The sequence below is a fragment of the Thunnus albacares genome, chromosome 9 (genome assembly GCF_914725855.1).
Source record: "Thunnus albacares chromosome 9, fThuAlb1.1, whole genome shotgun sequence".
NCBI classification, from domain to species: Eukaryota; Metazoa; Chordata; class Actinopteri; order Scombriformes; family Scombridae; genus Thunnus; species Thunnus albacares.
This window is the reverse complement of record NC_058114.1, coordinates 35,078,320-35,099,310: the sequence shown is the minus strand read 5'-3', so window position 1 is coordinate 35,099,310 and position 20,991 is coordinate 35,078,320. Positions and strand designations below refer to the sequence as shown.

General features: G+C 40.3%; 1 protein-coding gene across 2 annotated transcripts in view; it reads right to left on the bottom strand.

Moving 5' to 3' along the window:
• The window catches only part of trappc8 (trafficking protein particle complex subunit 8), an 86,376-nt gene that overhangs the window by 54,162 nt on the left and 11,223 nt on the right, over positions 1-20,991 (bottom strand). The window contains exons 2-8 of one of the 2 annotated variants that reach the window (XM_044362006.1): positions 19,942-20,151; positions 13,728-13,811; positions 12,098-12,187; positions 10,941-11,115; positions 8,912-9,065; positions 8,097-8,193; positions 845-1,107 (exon numbers count right to left, since the gene is read on the bottom strand). In XM_044362006.1, the coding sequence (XP_044217941.1) occupies positions 845-1,107; positions 8,097-8,193; positions 8,912-9,065; positions 10,941-11,115; positions 12,098-12,187; positions 13,728-13,811; positions 19,942-20,151 (1,073 nt within the window). The remainder of the gene's footprint in view (positions 1-844; positions 1,108-8,096; positions 8,194-8,911; positions 9,066-10,940; positions 11,116-12,097; positions 12,188-13,727; positions 13,812-19,941; positions 20,152-20,991) is intronic. The other variant, XM_044362007.1, reaches the window with a different exon arrangement.

Below are 20,991 nucleotides of genomic sequence, written 5' to 3'. Positions count from 1 at the left end.
GCACCAGTCCAGTTTAGCTGACTGGGAAGAAGCTGGTGTTGCTGTCATAAGTCACTGATTACAGTCAGCTCCTCATGGTTACTGAACCTCAGACCAACATGGTGGCACTACTGTTTCCAATCCAACCCAACAATTAACTTATTCCTTTCCACTAAATTTCATTGAAATCTCTCAAGTCATTTTTTAAAGATATCCTACTAACATACAGACAAAGAAACAAACAAAAGTTACAGAAAATGTAAAAAGTGTTAAGTGTATGTAATGTGTAATTTACGGAAGTTTGATCTAATATTCAGTCAGTTGTGGTACATAATACAAGTAAGTTGTAGCTGGATCCAATATTCAAGAGGTCCTTATGCCATTTATGTACGCAAGATTTATTTTGTTGTTGTTCTATGTCTGTGGATCAATTTTGGTAATAACTGAAATGTTTCTGGAAAAACTGGAATTGAATTAATTGTTTAAGTTTGGAGAGAAGATAACTCCTCAGTTTTGATGACTCAGTCACAATGCCCATTCATCACATTCAAAGTCAGTTTAACCGTATTGAGAACCTTAATACCAAGCTTGACTGCTTTAGAAGTCTCTATATAATCAAGATAATTTGAAGCAGAAGATGATTTCCAGCACCTTCTGTGCTTGGACAATGAGTTCTTAACATGCTTTGTTATTTTTTCGTCCAGTAAAGAAACTTTTCTTCAGATTATGGAGCCGTTCATCATGTCATTCATACATCAGAAATGTATATTCTCTTAAAATACCATCGGTAACCTGCACTTCTGCAATAAATATTACACGTGATGTAATAATATGTCTGTATCTGCGTGCATATGCATTGTTGTACCTGGTCATTGAGTTGTCTGATGTTCTTCTCTATGTGTGGCAGCAGGCCTCTGAAGGTGAATTCTTGGATGAATTGTCTGATGTGGTCATGATCATTCAGTGTCAGACATGCCCCGTGGCTCCCTGCTACCCCCACCAAGCTCTCTGGATCCCTTGCACCTTTCTTCGGGTCAGTGTTGACAGCACTGAGGGAGTGCAGGCTCCCTGAGCTGCTCACTGAGTCCAGCTGGAGAGGATGGCTTTCCAGGCTGTTGAACACTCCATCTGATACGAAGCAGTGTCAAAACGAATGTTACACAAAGGTTACAAAGGTTAACCATAGTTCTATAGGCACAGATGGCACCCTCTACTAAACTCTATGGGTAACAGCTCTCTTTCAATCATAAACCCATGTTCGCCCACTGAAATTTGCATGTGCGTAGCCGGCCAATCAGGACGTGTCTACCAAATATGTGTGTCCCACACAGTATATGTGGTATATACAGTATATATCCAACAACCACTTCAGTGGATGGTGAAGGAGCTGCAGGGTGCATAGGTAGTAAGTGCCACCTGTGCTAATAGAACTAAGGTTACAACATTGTTATCTTCATTCTATCTCACACAAGCTATGCCCTCTACTGGACTCTATTGGTGCAGTAGGTGTCATGTCATCAGACCTAGCCTCACTGATCTCGACCCGCTATAGGTTAGTCACCGCAGCCCTCCTAATTCTATATAATCTATACCGCTTCAGCAGAGAAGTAGGAGGCCCAACCCCACCCCACCCAGTCAACATGTACATGCTACTGATGCTGGGTGGGCCAACCATGGGCCTAACCTCACAGGGATCAGAAAGACATCCAGCAGACACCCTGCACACCTCATTCCCCATGCAAGTGTATATGGTATGTATTGCTCTCGACCTGAGAGAGCTCCTTATGATCTTGGGAACAAAGGAGGGTTTCAGTCTGACAGTAGCACCACTGCAGTCACCACAAAGCAGCATGCAGTCGCCACAAAGCATCATGGAGCATGAGAAATCATGGAGCATGAGAAAAAGCAAGTGTATATGGTATGTATTGCTCTCCACCTGAGAGAGCTCCTGATGTTCTTGGGAACAAAGGAGGGTTTCAGTCTGACAGTAGCACCACTGCAGTCACCAAAAGGCAGCATGAAGTTGGGGTGACCTGACAGGGCACTTAGCTCACTTAATCTCTTCGCTGAGGTCAGTGCAAGGAGCAAAGCTGTCTTGAATGACAACACCTTCAGAGAGGAGCACTCCAGAGGCTCATAGGGATCCTTTGCCAAAGCCTCAAGCACCAACTGCAGTTCCCATTGAGAGGCAGAGGCACACATCACTGGGCATTGCCTCTTGACCCCCTGCAAGAAACGTTTCACAAAAGGGGTGGACGTCTGTCGCCAAACCCTTTGTGGCAGGAAGAGACAGTTGCTGCATATACTTATGGCATGAGACAGTCCCTTCTCCAGCAGATACTGCAAAAAGGAGAGAATAGATCCAACTGTACAAGTCAAGGGATCTAACCTCCTTTTCTCGCACCAGCATTTGACGACTTTGCTTTGTAACAGGCAATGATGGATCCCTCTCTCACTTCCTGTATGGTCTATACGACCTATACAGACACACACACCAACACATACACACCAACTATCACTCTCCCCTGTCCCCCCCAACCCACCCCCTCAGGGACGCATCTGTGAACCATGACGTCACTTGACCCAGTGGTGTTCCTGACAACAGATGTTGTGGGGACCCCCAGTATTGCAGGTCATCCTACACTGATGGGGGGATGGTCGACATGTGGCACTTGTGCCTTTTGGCATCCAAGCAAAGACTGGTGAACCACCTTTGCAGGCGCATGTGCAGTAGCTCGAGTCGAACCACTGGGTGAACCGTTGCCATGAGCCCCAGCACCTGCATGACAGTAAGTCCTGTCACTGTTGCTCCCTGCCGCAGTTTGTGAACTGCCTGCTGTAGGGCTATCCGTCTGTGTTCCAAAAGAAAAGCCCATAGCTTCGTTGAATCGAGTAAACTCCCAGATATTCCGCCTGCTGGCATGGCTGGGGGGTGCTCTTCTTCAAGTTGATCGCACACCCTAACTTGGTTAGGTGGAGGATCAACAGAGCTGTGTGGAACATGGCCCATTCTTTGGACTTGGCCATGACAATGAAGTCATTCAGATGAAAGAAGACCCTCATGCCTTGTCTGTGCAGCGGCTGGAGCGCCATATCCACACATCTGCTGAAGTCGATGATGTTGAAATCTGGCTCACTCTCGTCACATTGGGTTAGGGTTGGGGTCAAGTTGAAGCACCTAAAGTGGTCCAACCAGTGGGCAGGATCAGTGGGCAAACTTCGCCATTGCTGAAGGGAAAAGGATGGGAGAGGCAGCTGGATGCTCCCTTATATACTGTTTGGGATGCAAGTATTTGGTAGGCACATCCTCATTGGCCAGCTGCAAACATGCAAATTTCAGTGGGCAAATATGTGCGTATGATTGGAGGAGAGCTGTTACCCATGGAGTCCAGTAGAGGGCTGAGCCTGTGTCAGATAGAACTAAGCTCACACAAAACATAGTGACCTTTGTTCTTAACTTACATAATTAGAGCTTTGATTTGTCACAACAACTAAACAACCCTGTGCAGATGAATCAGATGATTTAACATAAAACATTCACTCAGTGTTGTCAAGGGTTTCCTGGTGAGATTACCCTATTATCATATGTTGACAAGGAGCACGCAGTTTTGGAGCCATCGGGTCAGACACGAGATGGACCTATCTTTACCTGACCAATCAGGTTAAATCAAAAAGTATTTAGTATTTCATTGCTGAAACCAACATGATTCAGCTAAAAGCCTTGTCGAGGTGTTGGTGTTGTTAGCACTGATTTCAGCCAAGAAATATTTAAGGCTTTTTAACTATACTCAAGTCACAGAGTGCCCCTGATTCTTCTTTATTGCTTGTATTTGTTGTGTGTGAATAGAGCATAAAAGCCTGCCTAAAAAACTTCCTAAAAATTCAGTTAGTTCAGATATGGAAGCAAATCATTGCCATAATAATTTAAATTATATTAGCAACTGAAAACCAAATTTCTGAATCACTACTGAGTGTTGAAATTTAAATACCATTGAATTTATTGCACTGAAATATTAGCAACTGAAAACCAAATTTCTGAATTGATGTGTTCTGAATTTCACTTCTTCTTCTCACTTTTTTTAAATCATTAAATAGTTAAAGTTGTGCAATTTGAAAAACTTTATGTCTATAATATATTTATTTTAGGGTTCTCAAATTCAGATAGAAAACTCACATGCCTAATATTCAGTGGCTATACTCAAATTTTTCTATTGCAGGAAGTTCAATTCAGATCTAAAAATCCAGGTCAAGTCAAAAAGTCAAATATGTTGCTCAAATATGCTTTGTCAAATTCAGATACTAAATGTCATAAAATTCAGATCTGAAAAGAGGGGACACCACGGAAAAGCAATCAAGTCTGAATTTTATCCATCCCACCTCTGGCCTATATGGTTACCAAAATTCATTCATGTGATCAGGTCAGGTCAGGAAAGCAGATGACTCAGTAGTGCCACTGCAATTCATGTAAACAACCGTCAGTCAGATTACTTGACACTGGTAGAACAAACACTTGTAACAATGCAAGTGTTCAGATGAAGGCGCTACGGAAGAGACATCACAAGCGCTGTCAGAGGGGTTGGAAGCGAGGCAAATGCGAGGAGTTTAAGCTAGGCAAAGAGGTAGCCCCGACAGACCTGCTATCCCAACCGTCCTGCTTGTCAACTCCGTCTTCACAGGGCTCACGTGTGGTCTCACCCTGCGAGCAAGTCCTTGCATCTCCGAAAACATTGGAGCAAATTTCCAAATAGGCATTATTTGGATGAGCCAGCCATGTATTAGAAATCTCAAGACCACACAAGTCAGTCCCCAAAGTATCCTCAATAAAATGAGCACTGCAAGAACACTTCTCGTCTAAGAATAAAGTCTATTATCAGTGCACAGGAACAGTAAATGTTACTGTAAATTTAATAATTATAAACTACTATAAATAAAAAAACAAAAAAAGATGTATGTACATATTGAACTTGTATTAATGCTGCCTAAATAAAAACAAATATTGGCACATACCAGACAACATATACGCCAATACCGATATATCTGTGATAGGCCAATATCAGCTGATCAATATATCAGTTGTCTCGTAGTCTCATCTGAAAGAGACAGTTGATAATGACCTGAGAACAAGAAGAAGCTGAGAACAAAAACTTGAAGACAAGGGCCTATATTCAAAGATATATCCGGAGGTGGTTACTCAAGTTAACCGGCCTGAAGGAAGAGAACGGTGAGGACATCCAACAGATGGTTACCAACATCTTGGGAAAGGAGGCTCCAAAAATCTGTGACAAGCTGAAACCTGTTAACAATGTCACTCACTGCCTGGGACAGACGAGGAGTGACGGCTCACAATGCTCCATCATTGTGCTTTTTTCTATGCACCACTACCGTGGTGGTCCTATTTATCAGATCTATTTCAGTTTGTACATGTTAATGATGAATCCTCTATGAAAGCAAAAGTTAGACACGGAGTTCCACAAGGTATAATAGTATTCTTGGACCAATACTATTCACTTCGTATATGCTACCGTTAGGTAATATTATTCAGAAACACTCCATAAATTTTCATTGCTATGCAGATGACACCCAAATATATTTATCATTGAAGCCTGATGAAACCAATCAGCTAACTAGACTCTAAGCATGCCTTAAGGACATAAAGACCTGGACGACCTGCAATTTTCTGCTACTAAACTCAGACAAAACTGAAGTTATAGTGCTTGTCCCTACACACCTTAGAAACACATTATCTAATGATTTAGCTAATCTAGATGGCATTACCCTGGCCTCCAGCACCACTGTAAGGAATCTGGGAGTTATTTTTGACCAGGATATGTCCTTTAACTCCCACATAAATCAAATTTCAAGGACTGCCTTTTTTCACTTACGTATTATTGCAAAAGTAAGGCACATCCTGTCTCAACAAGATGCGGAAAAAATAGTCCATGCATTTGTTACTTCTAGGCTGGATTGTTGCAACTCATTGTTATCAGGCTGCCCTAACAAGTCTCTAAAGACTCTCCAGCTGGTCCTGAATGCAGCTGCACGTGTACTGACTAAAACTAGAAAAAGAGATCACATTTCCCCCATCTTAGCTTTGCTGCATTGGCTCCCAGTAAAATCAAGAATTGAATTTAAAATCCTTCTCCTCACATACAAAGCCCTTAACGGTTAGGCACCATTATATCTTAAAGAGCTCATAGTACCCTATTTCCACACTAGAGCACTACGCACCCAAAATGCAGGCTTACTGGTGGTTATCTATCTGCTATCTGGCTCCTCTCTTGTGGAACCGTCTTCCAGATTCAGTCCGGGGAGCAGACACCCTCTCTTCGTTTAAGAGTAGGCTTAAAACTTTCCTTTTTGATAATGATTATAGTTAGGGCTGACCAAGCTCGCCTTGGACCAGCCCTTAGTTATGCTGCTATAGGGCTAGACTGCCAGGGGACTTTCATTGATGCACTGAGCTCCTCTCTCCTCTTCCTCCTCCTCTCCATCTGTATGCATTCTTTTATCATTAATGCATATTACTAACTTGACTGACTTCTTCCCCGAAGTTCTTTGTGCTTTCTCATCCGCAGGAAACCCCTTGGGCCATACTGACATGTTGACATCCTTCTCCTGTCCTTCTGTAAATTAAAGAGTATGGTCTAGACCTGCTCCATGTGAGAAGTGCCCTGAGATGACTTTTGTTGTGATTTGGCGCTATATAAATAAAATTGAATTGAATTGAATTAAAAGAGACAAACAACTATTCCCGCTGTTTAATTTTCATGTATCAGTTTATCCAGTTTATCTATTTGCCTGTACTATTTTATTTCTATCTATATAACGCAAGCTACAGAAAAGCATTTTCCTACCACTATTTATGTCAATAGATTGAAATGCTGTTTACTGCATCTTTAATGATGACAACTACACCAGCTTTCACTGTCATATACCTGTCTCAGTGTGCATGTTTATTCCTAGTGTTTTTCCATCTAGTGGTCTCTCTAATATTACCAGTTCTAGCCAGTTGTTCTATTATGTGATGATCAGACACTACCAAAGGAGAGTAAGGCCGTATTCAGACTAAATCAGGTGTTGCTGCGAAAAATCCAGTCCTCCATTCATTAGAATGGGGGTAGTGCGTTTTAGCTGCGGGCATTTCAGCCGCAGCGGCACCACACCGGACTGCAGCCAGAAAGTTGAGCCAGAGTCAACTTTTGGAGAAATGCAACTGAATGTTACTGTGGCTGAAGCGGTAGTAGCAAGAAAGCCAGTGAATAAGATCAATAAAACGTTATTTTCTGATTGTTTCACAGTGGTTACATTCTAGAGCACAAACGCCCACACCCCCATACCCCCACACACCTCCGCGTAACCCTGCAGCAGTGCACTGCAATGCCTGATCTGGTCTGAATACAGCCTAACACTGAAAAGGTAATGTGTCACAGCCTTAAACTTTGCTGTGAGAACATTGAGAGCTACTACAAACTGGAGTCAAATTCCTTGTATGCCTAGACATACTAGGTGAATAAAGCCAATTCTGATTCTTTGTACTTTTTGTAATCAGTAATCACCAGAAAGAATGTATTCCTCAGAATAGATTAGCTAGGGAGAGAGGAGCATGCTGCAAGATTGCACCAGACCACAAAAGTGAGATTCTGATAACAGAGCAGTGCCCAGCTGCAATAACTGACTACAACTCAGATGAAAATAAGTCCAGACTTAGAATTTCCAAAGATATTACAAACATTAACGCGGGACCAATACCAGACAGAACACCACAGAGCCACTTGAATACAGCTTTTTAATATTCTTTTTAATTTTTCTGAATCTAAATCTGAACTTAAATATAAATATATACTAGAAATTAAGTTTTTGAAATTGCTCCACTTGAAAGTGACTTGAGACCTTAACCACATAAATTCAGAGAGCTGTTAAATAATAATAAATAATAATAAATTAAGTGGTACTTAAATTTCAACATGAAGTATTCAGTAGTGATTACATTTCAAAATTTGGCATTCAGTTTCTGATTATTATGGCAATAATTCCATATTCAGGAAGATAGCTATTGGCTGTCTAGGAAGAAGAGGAAACAAAAGTTAGTATATAAGGGAGCTTTTGAATTGACTGACCTTTTTTTGTTAAGTGGTGGCAGTCCAGTTCAGCTGCACTGACATCGTTCTCAACAACAGAACTTTTAAGAGTTGGAGCCAGATCATCAAGCATATCCTGCAATAGGGGTAACCATGTTAACACAAGGCACATTCATGAGTAATAACATTATAGACTATATTATACATTATAGACTAATGATACTTGCGCCTTGGCCTCCTTTGTAACTATTGTGTACGCATGGTACAGGGCTTGAAAGAGATGTACGCCACTTTACAGGAAAAAGTTGGAATTTATATATATATATATGTGTGTGTGTGTGTGTGTGTGTGTGTGTGTGTGTGTGTGTGTGTGTGTGTGTGTGTTCTGATGCGGCGCTAGAGCAAATCAATAGGACAGACATTTGATTTTCGTGAGGGGGCACACAATGCATTGTATATTTGTTTATCCTGTTATCAAACAAGTTGAACACAGCTTTGGACAGAGGGTACACAGACCCCCGGTCCTCCCGCTGGTTAAAAGTGAACAAATTTAGTCTTTGGAAATGGAGATGATGAACGTGTTTATTTGCATATAGAGCAGGGAAGTTAGATCCGATCACAAGTGGTCAGTCAAGACGCATGTGGAGATACATGTTAATAACAGGTGTGAAAAGACGTATTTAAAGCTGTCCACTTGTGATTGGATCACCCAAGGCGCATGTTAATACCAGGTGTAAACGGTGTGTTTTGTTTTGCTTTGCATTTTTTTTCCAAAGTTGAAGTTTATTGTTGGAACAGCTGATGGCGCTGGACCGTGGTCAGTTACTGCATGTGGAGGAAGCTACAATGCTTACCTGGTTATGCAGGTTATTTCTGTGCAGGTACTGACTCCAGGGGTCTGGAATCTGCTCATCTTCTTCAGCTGAGAAGGTACGAGAGTTCATTTTCAACAGATAGCAGCCCTGAGGACCATACCTTTGTTTCATATCCTCATACACAGTATCTGCCCTGGAGAAGAAGGAGGAAAACTGATCAAACACGAAGCAGTTCATTCAAAGACTCTGCTAAACCTCTTACTTAAACACAACAGCATGACCAATTGTTTTCCAAATTCATTCACAGTTTTTTAAAAAAACATGTTCACTCTGCAGTGGTTATATATTATTGGAACATCTTCAACACTGATGATTTTCTCTAATCATTGATGTAAATAAAGATGCAGCCAACAAGGATACAAATCCAAAAAACTAGTCATCTAGTCATTCAAAGCTCTTCATCAGGCTAAACTATACAATATGGGATATTTCAGTATTGTCACCCCTTTGTACCCACAATGATGCTAAGAAAATAATTCTCATGTTACTAAACTTTAGATGGTGTAATGGTATCTTGAACAGTTGCCTACTACAGAACAAACTGGCAGAAATGCAGAAATCTACATACAGTGCTTCCCATACATTCATTTGTGGCGGCTTGCCACAAACTGATTTTCAATTCTTAGAACTGCACACCTCGCTCTCGCGCTCGCTCCCTCTCTCTCTCTCTGAAAGACTCCCAAACAGCAGGGGCAGTCCAGGGAGTGGCCTGAGGTGGCACAGGCCAACCCTGGAATCTGATTGTTCACCCCAGGTGCCACCCCATTATCCTAAACTACAATTCATTTATAGGTGCAATTCAGTCTTAAACCTGAGAGGCAGTAATGTGCCAGAGTAATGTCTAGCCTGTCAAAAACCTAAAGAATAACACAAACAAGATCTTGTTTTGATTTGAAGTGGAGCAGTCAACCACACTTTCAGAAGTCTCCAGGGTTTCCAGGCTACATGTGTTACACTGGTCTTGTCTCGCTACTTGTCGCTCTGAAAGATATGAGTAGAATTTTTGATACACATTCTGTGCCAATGGTTAAAAAAGTTTTAGCTGTAGTAAGCTAAAAAGGTTCCCCCATCTTTTTTGATTTTCATGATAATGTGGTGCAGGTTCCTCATCATCTCAGCTTGCTAGTAAACCTGTTGTCATAGTTTGGTTATTGTCAATGATGCTAACACTAGCTATGTCCATCCCTCTTGTGTACTTTGTAGGCTTGAGTAAGTCTTGCATGTTGCATTCATTCATGCATACAAAATTGAATGTATTGTGCAAGATATATGCGTCATGCTACTATTACAGCATGAAAATAAATCAGAACATTCAGGATTTCTTCAACAAAAGAAAGAAATCCAAAACAGTAAAGTCGGACAGAGCAGCCAGCAGTCAGTGCTAGTCAATCAGAGGTTGAAAGCCAGCTTGAGACTGGAGGGATGTACAGCACGTGAAATGTGAGGACGGGTGTATCTTTTTTTGTCAAGTAAGCTAGTGTGAGTTCAGGTCTCTCTGTTGGTAAGATTACTAGAGTGTCTGTTCTTCTAACCAACTACAATGTGGCACATTTTAAGTTTTGCAAAATTTTGTCAAATAAATAATTTGCCCACACAGGCATATTTATTTTAATTTTCTTTGCACTTTATACTTTTTTTGTATGTATCCTACCTTTGGAGGTACAATTTCTTTAAGGAATGAAGTATAGAAGCTTTATATTACATTTGTATGGTGCCCCTTTGTTGAGTTGTGATTGGTAGGTCTATTTAACCTTTAAACTTTAAACACAGGAATGTAAGACACTGCAATGTTAATAATTAAAATAGGTATGAGTAGTGGAGACAAAAATGGTAAATTAATGCTATTCAGATGTGGGTGAGTGTGTGTTCGTGCTCGTACTTCCCCCCACCCCTGTATAAGTCAGTGCCCCCACTTTGGCCACCCCCCCCAGTCAGCTAGCAACACAAATAGAATCTGATTCTGTGGGAAACACCGTAAACATCTACATATTAAAGCTTCAGCCAATACCTCTGTTCATCCCCGTCACTCATGTCATGCAGTAAGACGTAGTACTTGAGTGTGTTAGGGATAAACCACTTCGGGTTAGTGTATTCTCCACTGTGCTGAATCCGGTGCTGCTCCTGGGAAAGCTTGAGGAACTGCTCCACAGGGACTGCCTCAGTGGAGGACACCACCAGCAGGCCTGTCAGGACCAGGATGTCAAGGAAACAACTATAAACCATGTAGACTCATGAGAGGAGAGCAGATGCTCTAAATCAGGAGGGTCTATGTAACTGGAAGACTAATAATAATAACTAATAATGGTATGTCCTAAATTAACAGGAAATACATAACATTATGTAAGTATAGTTGTTATTTGCCTTTAAATCTACATGTAGACATTAAGCCATCATGTTGTAAAATGACAGTATTTGTAGCAGAAACAGCTTTTCATGTACAGTAAAACTTCATGGTAGGGCTGAACAAATTAAAAGATAATTTCTGTCTTATAATCTAATTTTTCTGACAAATCAAATAATCAAAAAATTTTGATTATTTTTGATAACATAAACTCTAGATCTGTATTTGTGGCCATCATAAGGCCCCTTTACACAGACAAAAGTTGGGAATTGTGAGATAAACATGGTAAAATCTTTGGTGATCAATCCAAATTGGTAGTCCTTGATTGCACTGTCACACACGTGCACCAACGACCTAGGTGGAGCTTTGACAACCAAAGACAGCCTGAGGCAAAATCCTGATAGTGTCAGAAATTTTATTCCAAACTCTCAGAATGTGACTGCTGCTGCAACTGACATCTACAAACCAACCAATCAGAATACCACATGAAATGACATTGAATACACTGACCAGCGTGGCATTTTGTAAGTGAAGTTTTTTGAATAAACTTTTGGGGAAAACCCACTCTCCTTAAAAGACAGGTTCACAATTTTTAAGTGTGTATTAAAACAACAGTCAGGTGCCCATATGAACACTGAAAGAGGTTTTCCTCGCTGTAATCATTCCTCGTCTTCACACTGGCTATTAAAGGACCCCCCTCAAATGCACCTACTGAGCTAGGACACTGCTTCACCTAACTGGATTTTGTTTTTTTGTTTTTTTACAAAAATGACCATGTTGACTTGTCATCAACAGTGTCAGCCAGATTTACGTCAGAAGGATACAGGCGAGGTAGTGATTGAGGAACTCATGGTCGGAAGCAGGCATTGACTGCAGGAAGTTCTCCCTGTAGGCTTCAAACCAGGGTGTGGTTGCTAGAAACACAAAGACAAAATGAGAGAGGATTTCATTCAACAGTCAGCATCTCTCACATTTTTTTTAAATTTGGTTTATGATTTTATGTTAAAACACAGGAGAATGACACATGCCAGTTACTGTGAAGTGACTTTGACACTGTGATAAAATGCTTGGCTAAGTAGGTTGTAGCATTTTTGTCTTAAAGCCACTGTATGTAACTGCTCCTTAAAAGTTATTTTAAGGTACAAGTTTTTGCTTGTTGAGTGATAAAACAATCCCACTGAATATTGGTGCAGTCTATGTGTTGCATTCAACCCATTTATCTTATTGTCCAAGAGTGAGATCTGAGGGAGATTTACCAGCCTGCATTGCTATCTGGCACGGTGTCATTCTCAATACAAGCACAAGATTGGGCAAAAGTACAAACTTACCTAATCCTACACATATTGGCTATAATTTAAAAAGGACACAATTCATCATCTCAAATGTTAATATCATATGTGAAAAGCAACATTAGAAAAGTGGCTGTTTATAAGCATTTTCCAAAAATACTGAGGTTTCTACTTGCATGGTCCAACCAGGCTCCTACCACAAGAAGTACTGTTTACATACTCAAGCTGTAATAAACATGGGTTGGACAAAATCTCAAAGCCTCAGTTGAGGCGCATACTATGGACTAAAATTTCTCTGGTTTGAGACCTGCCAGAGACCTTTGGTGCATGTCGTTCCCCATCTGTCTCTCTTTGCCTTCATTTCCTGTTATCTCTCTACAATCATCTGATGGAAGCATAAAATGCTTTTTTATTTCCATACTTATTCTACTATATAACCACAACTGCAATAATAGCATTATTATACGCATTTTGAAAAACGTCCCTGAGTTTACTTTCATTTTTAGTTTACAACAGGAGTGTGCCAACTGGCATCGGTGTGTTTGCCTCCCATTCCCATTCAGTGAGAGAAATCCTTTGATCCTTGACCACAGTATAGCTGTCATCTTTGATAAGGGCCAACCTCTTCAACAAGCTGTTTCATCATCATTTGTTGTTTCTTTCACTTTCTGCTCCACACTGGGACTGTTACAGCTCAGCTGCCACTCAGACAATATTGCACAATAGTGCAAGTAGTAGTGCAGTAGAACTGCTGCAATCAGGGATCAAGCACTCATTGCATTTTGGGTGAACTCTAAAACTCTGTGTCACAAAAAGCACAGTGTCTGTCGTGTCAAGTTGAAACTAGACCCAGAATTCAGATCTCTCCTGCATCAGAGACGTTTGGATGTGATCTCAAAGGCAGCATTTCCTGGGAACTAAAAAGTACAGAAGGCTCATTGGTAAGTGATGGATAGGGGACACATAGGAAGACAAGGTCCAGGTCCAAAATAGACAGTTATTATTCATGCTTCTGGCAATCTCAATTTACACACAGAGGGATCCACCACCTTTAAGGAAAAAGCAGACACACCTACTAGACAGTGCAGAAACTGGAAACTAGAGGGAAAGCAACAGAGATGAGAGGACTACAGCTATCCACAAATCAACCAGAGGACAGTGATACCTGTGTAGGGCTTGGAGGTGCTGACTTCCAACAGTGTTTTTCTCCAGGCACTGTACCAGGGGGTGCTAGCTTTAAGAGAGTGATCTGATAGGTGGAAACAGAGAGCCGGGGCTGATGTTAGCAATATCCCACTTCCTTCAAGGGCATTTACAGATGAATAAGGGGAAATCAGGGAGGAGAAGGATTAGAGGTCTGTTACAGACAGCCTACAATCAATTCATCGAATGTCACTGGGGCTTTCATTATATCTATTATATATCTATAATATATTACTATTACAGAGTAAATGCTAAAAAGTTTGATTGACTGCAAAATACCAATTAGTAATTCTATGAAAAAAATGAATTCTTCAGAAGTATTTAGATTGCACTTCTATCCAACTCTATTTCCCACATTATTATTATATTATTTATCTGGCATTATTATTATGATATTTACATATTTTGTAAGATTTCTATGTGTTTATACTTAAAATGAACAAATGATTTAGTGCATAGGCAGAGATGCACCGACAGGTTGATTTGGAACTGATTGATTTGGAGGTCAAACAGAAAGTGAACACTCTTGACATCACTATTAATCCCTCATAGCGCACAAAAACTGTGTGCACATACAGTTATGTTCATAATAATAGCAGTGTGTTTAAAAAGGTGAGTAAACCTCCTAATGCTTCAAATAAATTGTACTTTAATGAACACAAATGCATTGGGGACACTGCACATTCTATTTCAAAGCAAGAAAATTGGAAAAAGTAATTGAATTTGATAATATTTTACAGAAAGTCAATGTTCAAAAAAATAGCAGTGTTGACATCTTTTTTTACAAACTCACAAATATGCTGTATAAACTAAGAAATGCTTGAAGATTCAACTTTCCTGAGAATCATAAACTAATATTTAGTTGCATAACCATGGTTTCTGATGGTTTCTGCTTCACATCTGTGGTACATGGAGTCGACCAACTTCTGGCACTGGTCAACAGGTATTGCACCCCAGGACAATTGTACTACGTTCCACAATTCCTCTGCATTTCTTGGTTTTGCCTCATGAACAGCATTTTTTATGTCAGCCCACAAGTTTTCTATGGGATTAAGGTCCGGGGATTGTGCTGGCCACTCCATTACTTGAATTCTGTTTGTCTGGAACCATGATTTTGCTCGCTGGTGTGTTTGGGCTCATTGTCTTGTTGAAACACCCATTTCCTCTTCAGCATGCGGCAACATGACTTCTTCCAGTATTCTGATGTACTCAAACTGATCCATGATCCCTGGTATGGGATAAATAGGACCAACACCATAGTACGAGAAACATCCTCATATCATGATGCTTGCACCACCATGCTTCACTGTCCTCACTGTGTACTGTGGCTTGAATTCAGTGTTTGCAGGACGTCTGCAAAACTGTCTGTGGCCCTTAGACCCAGAAAGAACAATCTTACTCTCATCAGTCCACAAAATATTTCGCCATTTCTTTTTAGGCCAGTCAATGTGTTCTTTGGCAAATTGTAACCACTTCAGCACATGTATTTTTTTTTTTAACAATGGGACTTTGCGGGGGCTTCTTGCTGGTAGCTTGGCTTCACATAGACGTCGTCTGATTGTTATAGTACTCACAGGCAATCTTAGATCTTCTTTGATCCCCCTGGAGCTGATCATTGGCTGAGCCTTTGCCATTTTGGTTATTCTCCGATCCATTCGAATAGTCGTTTTTCTTTTTCTTCCTCGCCTTTCTGGTTTTGGCTGCCATTTTAAAGAGTTTGATATCATTTTACCTATCTTTATAGGTTTTCCCCTCTTTTATTAATTTCTTAATCAAATAACGCTCTTCTTCTGAACAGTGTCTTGAACAACCCATTTTACTCTGTTTTTCAAGGACAAATGCACAGCCAGCATATGCAGTGTCAGTTGCCTTGATCCTTAAATAAGGGCCACCTGTTTAACACAATTTTTTTTCAAATAATAAATGACCTCACTAATTGAACTCAGCACTGCTATTTTTTTGAACACGTCCCTTTCAGTAATTAGTAATTCAGTTTCACAGAATCAGCAGCATGCATGTCATGCCTGTTGGGTCTGTTGGTTTTCTATACCTTTACTAAACCTTCTAGAAACTTACTTGCAGTGTAGAAGTTGAAATTCTAACAATGACAGTGATTTATCTTGCTAGTGATGTGGGACTGCTATTATTTTGAACACAACTATAAATACAACAAGTACAGTAGGTTAAAGTTAAAGCAGGAAGTGGGTCTGTAAACTGTTTGGGGAATAATTTTACTGTTCATCTTTGTTTTCTCTTCCAAATAAGCTTGACTAACCTGGGGCTTTGTTTCCAACCTTGCCTGACTCTTCATGTTTCTTTTTTCATTTTTTTTTTTCTTCAGTAAACTTTGATGAAAATTAAAGCTGCAAGCAGCGATGATCAGGCCCTCGCACCCTTGCGTACGTCGCCGCGTGGCGCAATCAAAGGGCTTCTGTCACTCGCATGTAGATGTGTTCAGACCCGGGCTGTTTTCAGACAGTGCAAGAAGGAGATAAACATCACTTCCTTTGTCCACTATTTTACCTGCTGCTTGGGCTGCTTCCTTGAAATTTCATAGGGGGTGCTATGGAGCCGGTTTGCATTACTGATTGAATATAGTCATGTAGACGTGTTCAGGCTGGAACTCTTATCAAACATGGAAAGTTTGGGGCAGACTGGAGCATTTACACTTAAGTTATAGCAATTTCCTCTGGAATGGCGAAACATCAAAACTCAACGCCATGCCACAGCCACACGCTTCAACGATAACTAAATCTTTTAATAAGTTTTGATCACAAACTAGTCCAGATAACACACTGATTTTGAAGTTGTTATGATGGAGGAGTTCGTTAAAAAAAGACATGCGAAATCGCCAAAATTGACAACTAAATTCAAAATGGCCAACTTCCTGTTGGGTTTCAGCTATGGGTCCAAGAGACTTTTTTGTGCGTCCTGGCATGATACATGTGTATACCTATTTTCATACATGTAGGTTTAACGTGGCGCGGGGGCTGCTTCGTTGAAATATTGTAGGGGGTGCTGTAGAGCCATTCTGCCACACTCATTCCAGCCACCGATACGATACTACAGACGTTAAGACCTGTAATGTCTGTGCAATGTGTTGTGACTTTTCAAGCATGTCTAGCCCCTTAAAAACAGCTTCGTACTTTGTGGCGAACAATGTGTTGCCATGGCAACGGCTTTTGATGAAAACTCAGAAGCTTCAGGAGTTATCTGTGTTATTATGTGTTTCTGACCAACCTGATAGGAGTAGTTAGCAAAAGAGTAGCGCTTAAAACTGTATGTATGAGCACATTTTTCAGTGTGCTCCTAAATTATATGTGGGCTCCTAATTTTAAGTAACTGGAGTGTGGCGTAGTCCAAGGGCTTCTGTCACAGGCATGTAGATGATTTCAGACCTGGGCTGACAGGTCTGACTTTACCCATACCCCCCTCCCATTCTCTCTCTCTCCCTCTCAACTGGAGAGAAGGATTTCAGAGTACTCTTCTTGTGAAATATCCTCATAAATCCCATGACTTTGGCCAAATCTAACCTGAGGGTGCCAGAGTGTGTCCCCTGCTGTTCTTGCACCATTCGTTGACCTGTTGTCACTAGCCGTGTTTCCATTAGATTCGCAAGATAATTTTAAGTGAACTTTTGAGATGGCGCAAAAAGGAAAATGCCAATTAGGTGCATTTCCATCAACTGGTTTAAAGCGAATAAACTAGGCTACGCAACACATAGTTTCATCAATAGATGGCATCAGTAGTATAGGCTTAAATAAACTGCCAGTAAACAGAGTAGAAGAAAGTTGCCAACTGGAAACAAAACAAATAGCTATATTGCCTTGGCAACAGAAAAATGAAGAGAGATCTTCAGGAATTTGTTTCAATTGGGAAAGTTGTCATTGTTCTTTCATGTCAGCTAGTATTGGCCATGCTTCACGCTATCTGGAGAGGCTGGAAGACACCGAGAGCAGAAACAGCTGATCAGTCATGCGAGTTAAACGTTCCCTACGTCATTATTTATTCGACAAATGCATTTCCATTACCCCTTTTGCGCATAAACTCGTCTTTGACATTTCAAAAATCCACCTCAAGCGTGCTTTTGCAAAATTGACAAAGTTTTTTTGAATTTTGGCGTTTCCATTAAGCTTTTTTACTGCAATACTTCAAAATGCACATAAAAATAGTTGATGTGAATGTTTGAATGCTGCTGCTAGACCATGTTGTATTTATTTTATTTTATTTATGTGAACTGGGTAGGCTGTGAAACTGAATTGCCCTCTGGGATAAATAAAGTTGTCTGAATCTGAAATATAGAAATACACACTTAAGTACAGATGTGGATTCATCCACTGCTGAAAATAGTCCCCAACAAATGCACTTCCTCCTGTTTGAGTAACCAGGGGCCTCATTTAAAAACAATGCATAGGATCCATACCAAAAGTGCACATACGCACAAAAGCCGAAAATGGTGTGCGCCAAAAAATATGATTTATAAAACTGTGCGCATGAATTTTTCCCTTTGGAAATAACAATCCAGGGACAAACTTCATATCCCACCCCTTCCACCTCTACAGTTACCCATAAATGGTCAATGCAAAAGCCTTCATGAATATTGAGGTACACATTGTTTCTGTGGAGAACGGCAGCAGTATTAAAAACAGAAGAAAGTGTGAGAGGCTGACAGCTGCAGCAGCTCTCAATGCAGTCGATGCAACAAATGAAACAATTCCTGATATTAAACAAAGTGGTCAGACATGAAGATAGATGCCAAGAAGCATATTGCTGCACACTGTAGGGTATGGACTAGTGGAGGCATGGGGACACTAAAGCTTACTTGGTGTTTGTTAAGCATCTGCTGTATACAGACACATAGCCTGCATGACTGATGAGACCACAGACTCAATATCTAAAATACAATAAACACTGCATTCATTTATATTTCCTCCATATTCAGCATACAGGTGTTTCTCTAATTTACACAGTCCCTACATGAGAGCAGGTGGTGAAGATGCTGGGTGAGGTGACCAAAGAAGGCTGAGTGTGTGTGGCAGCCACCACGGTGTCTCCAATACACTCTGTGCACCTGACAGCACAGTCGTGTTCACTGCAGCGATTTTACAAACAAAAATGTATGTGAATATATGAAAATTAAAATCGTACTTGGTGATATGTGCACAGTGCTAAAAGATATGATCAAAAATCTATTAGCGCTCTGTTCTGCAATTCTTTAAAGTTATTTGATATAATCTTGGATTTCTACAACAGATGATGAAAATTTCATCAGTTGGTTAATGTGGTTGAGGGGAAAAGGAATCAGTATATTCATGCTTAATATCAAGGAAAGGCAAGTCAGACTTTCCAGAATCCTGCTGCCTGCCACATCCTGACATCATCCTGGCATTTCAGCAGCACTGAAATTGAAAAATGCTTATGGAATAGTTATGGTTCACTACCACAAACACATGTACCACTGCTGAATGTTTACAATAAAGTGGATCTATAATTAATGTTTGATATTAAGTGAAAATAAATGTGCGAGAGGAATCATTATACAATCTGGCTTCAATTCACCACCTCACTATCTGCGTCGCCAATTTCTCCTGTCTCTAAAATGTTTGTATGCCTAGGTAAGAGTTTCCGTATGGGTGCGCACAATCTCCCATCAAGTTTATTTTTATAAATCCTAAGTTTTTCATGGAAAGTGACGTACAGATCATTCATGCCCTGTTTTGTGCATACATAACGGTTATAAATGAGGCCCCTGCTGTTTCATAGTCAAAACTCAACTCAAAGTGTTTAGAATAACTTGGTGAAATGACATGGAAAATATTTCATCCCTGTGGGAAACACATTGCAGACTTTTTAATATCATTTCAGGTCTTAATTTTAAAACCATTTCTTATCTAAGGACCATTCAAAATTGTTCATTTTAATCTGTTCTGTACTGCAAATCCACTTACATGAAATTGTAGTGCTGTGCTGTTTTTGTTTATAATGAACAGTAACAATGAAAACAATTGAAGCAGAATGTAGCAGTCAGTGGAGGGCTGATCCCAGCGCTCATATGCTGAGTGAGACTAGAGCAGACCCATTACATAAAGTACTTAACTTGTAAAAATAAATACTGTCAAAAAGCAGATGCTGACATGTCCTCTTAACCATTTGTTAATGCACACCACTGTCCTTACCACTGTAGTGAAGGTCATAGTCTCCTGCTGTGATCACGTTGGCCACACCATTCTCTTGTGGCTGGCAGGATAACACCACTTCATTGAGCAGTCGGCGCTGGGCAGGGTTGAGCGCAGCCGACGTTGAGCTTGGGCTCGTCACCACATTATTGACACAGATGCGCAGGTTCTTCACGACCTGCACCTGGTTGTTGGGGTCCCGGATGTGACCTAGAGAAGAAAAAGACAAGACCCTTAACCAGGACAATAAATCACTGTATTGCAGTCACATTGTCTGTAAGAGTCACAAAATGTGCTGTAGTTTGGAGCCTCATAACAAATACATATTAATATTTTGCTGTTAGCCTCTTTGTTGCTGCAGCTAATCTACACTCTCATTGAATAGATTTTATTTTTATTAAAACAGAAACTACATTTTACCACAATTTTTTGTTGTATTATTTCTGCTAGAATTAAAAATATCTGTTAACTGCTTTCATCCTTTTATTTACAAAGCTATAGTGTATCAAAAAGAGTACTGATAAGCAGGCTCAGTGTGTAGTGATGATATTAATAGTTGATCAACACAAAATGTACTGACAACAATTTGATAATCATTTAAGTGATTATCAAATCACTTAAATCACCTTGAGTTAGACTATTGTCTGGCTCCAGCTTCTCTAATGTGAGACTTTCCTCCTATTATGCTGTAATCTGAAAACGTCACAGTGGGTCCTGGGAAATTGTGATGCTTTTTGCTGTTTTCTGACATTTTATATACTAAACAATGAATTGATTAACAGAAATATTAAAAGGTATAATATGTAACTATTCCGCATTAAAATGTCTAAAAAAAAAAAAAAAACAGACCTATGTTATATATTTTGTTGAGTTGTGTACTTACATTATCCCAAATGTTTCCTACAATTTTCAAACCCAGAATAATCTGTAATTTTAATCAAGGTAATGGTCTGTTTCATTTGGTCACCTGTCAATGACCTCATACCCCTCCAGTGTTTCCCCTATAATAGTACAGGCCTGGCAGGCAGGCAGGCCAACGAGAACCCCCGC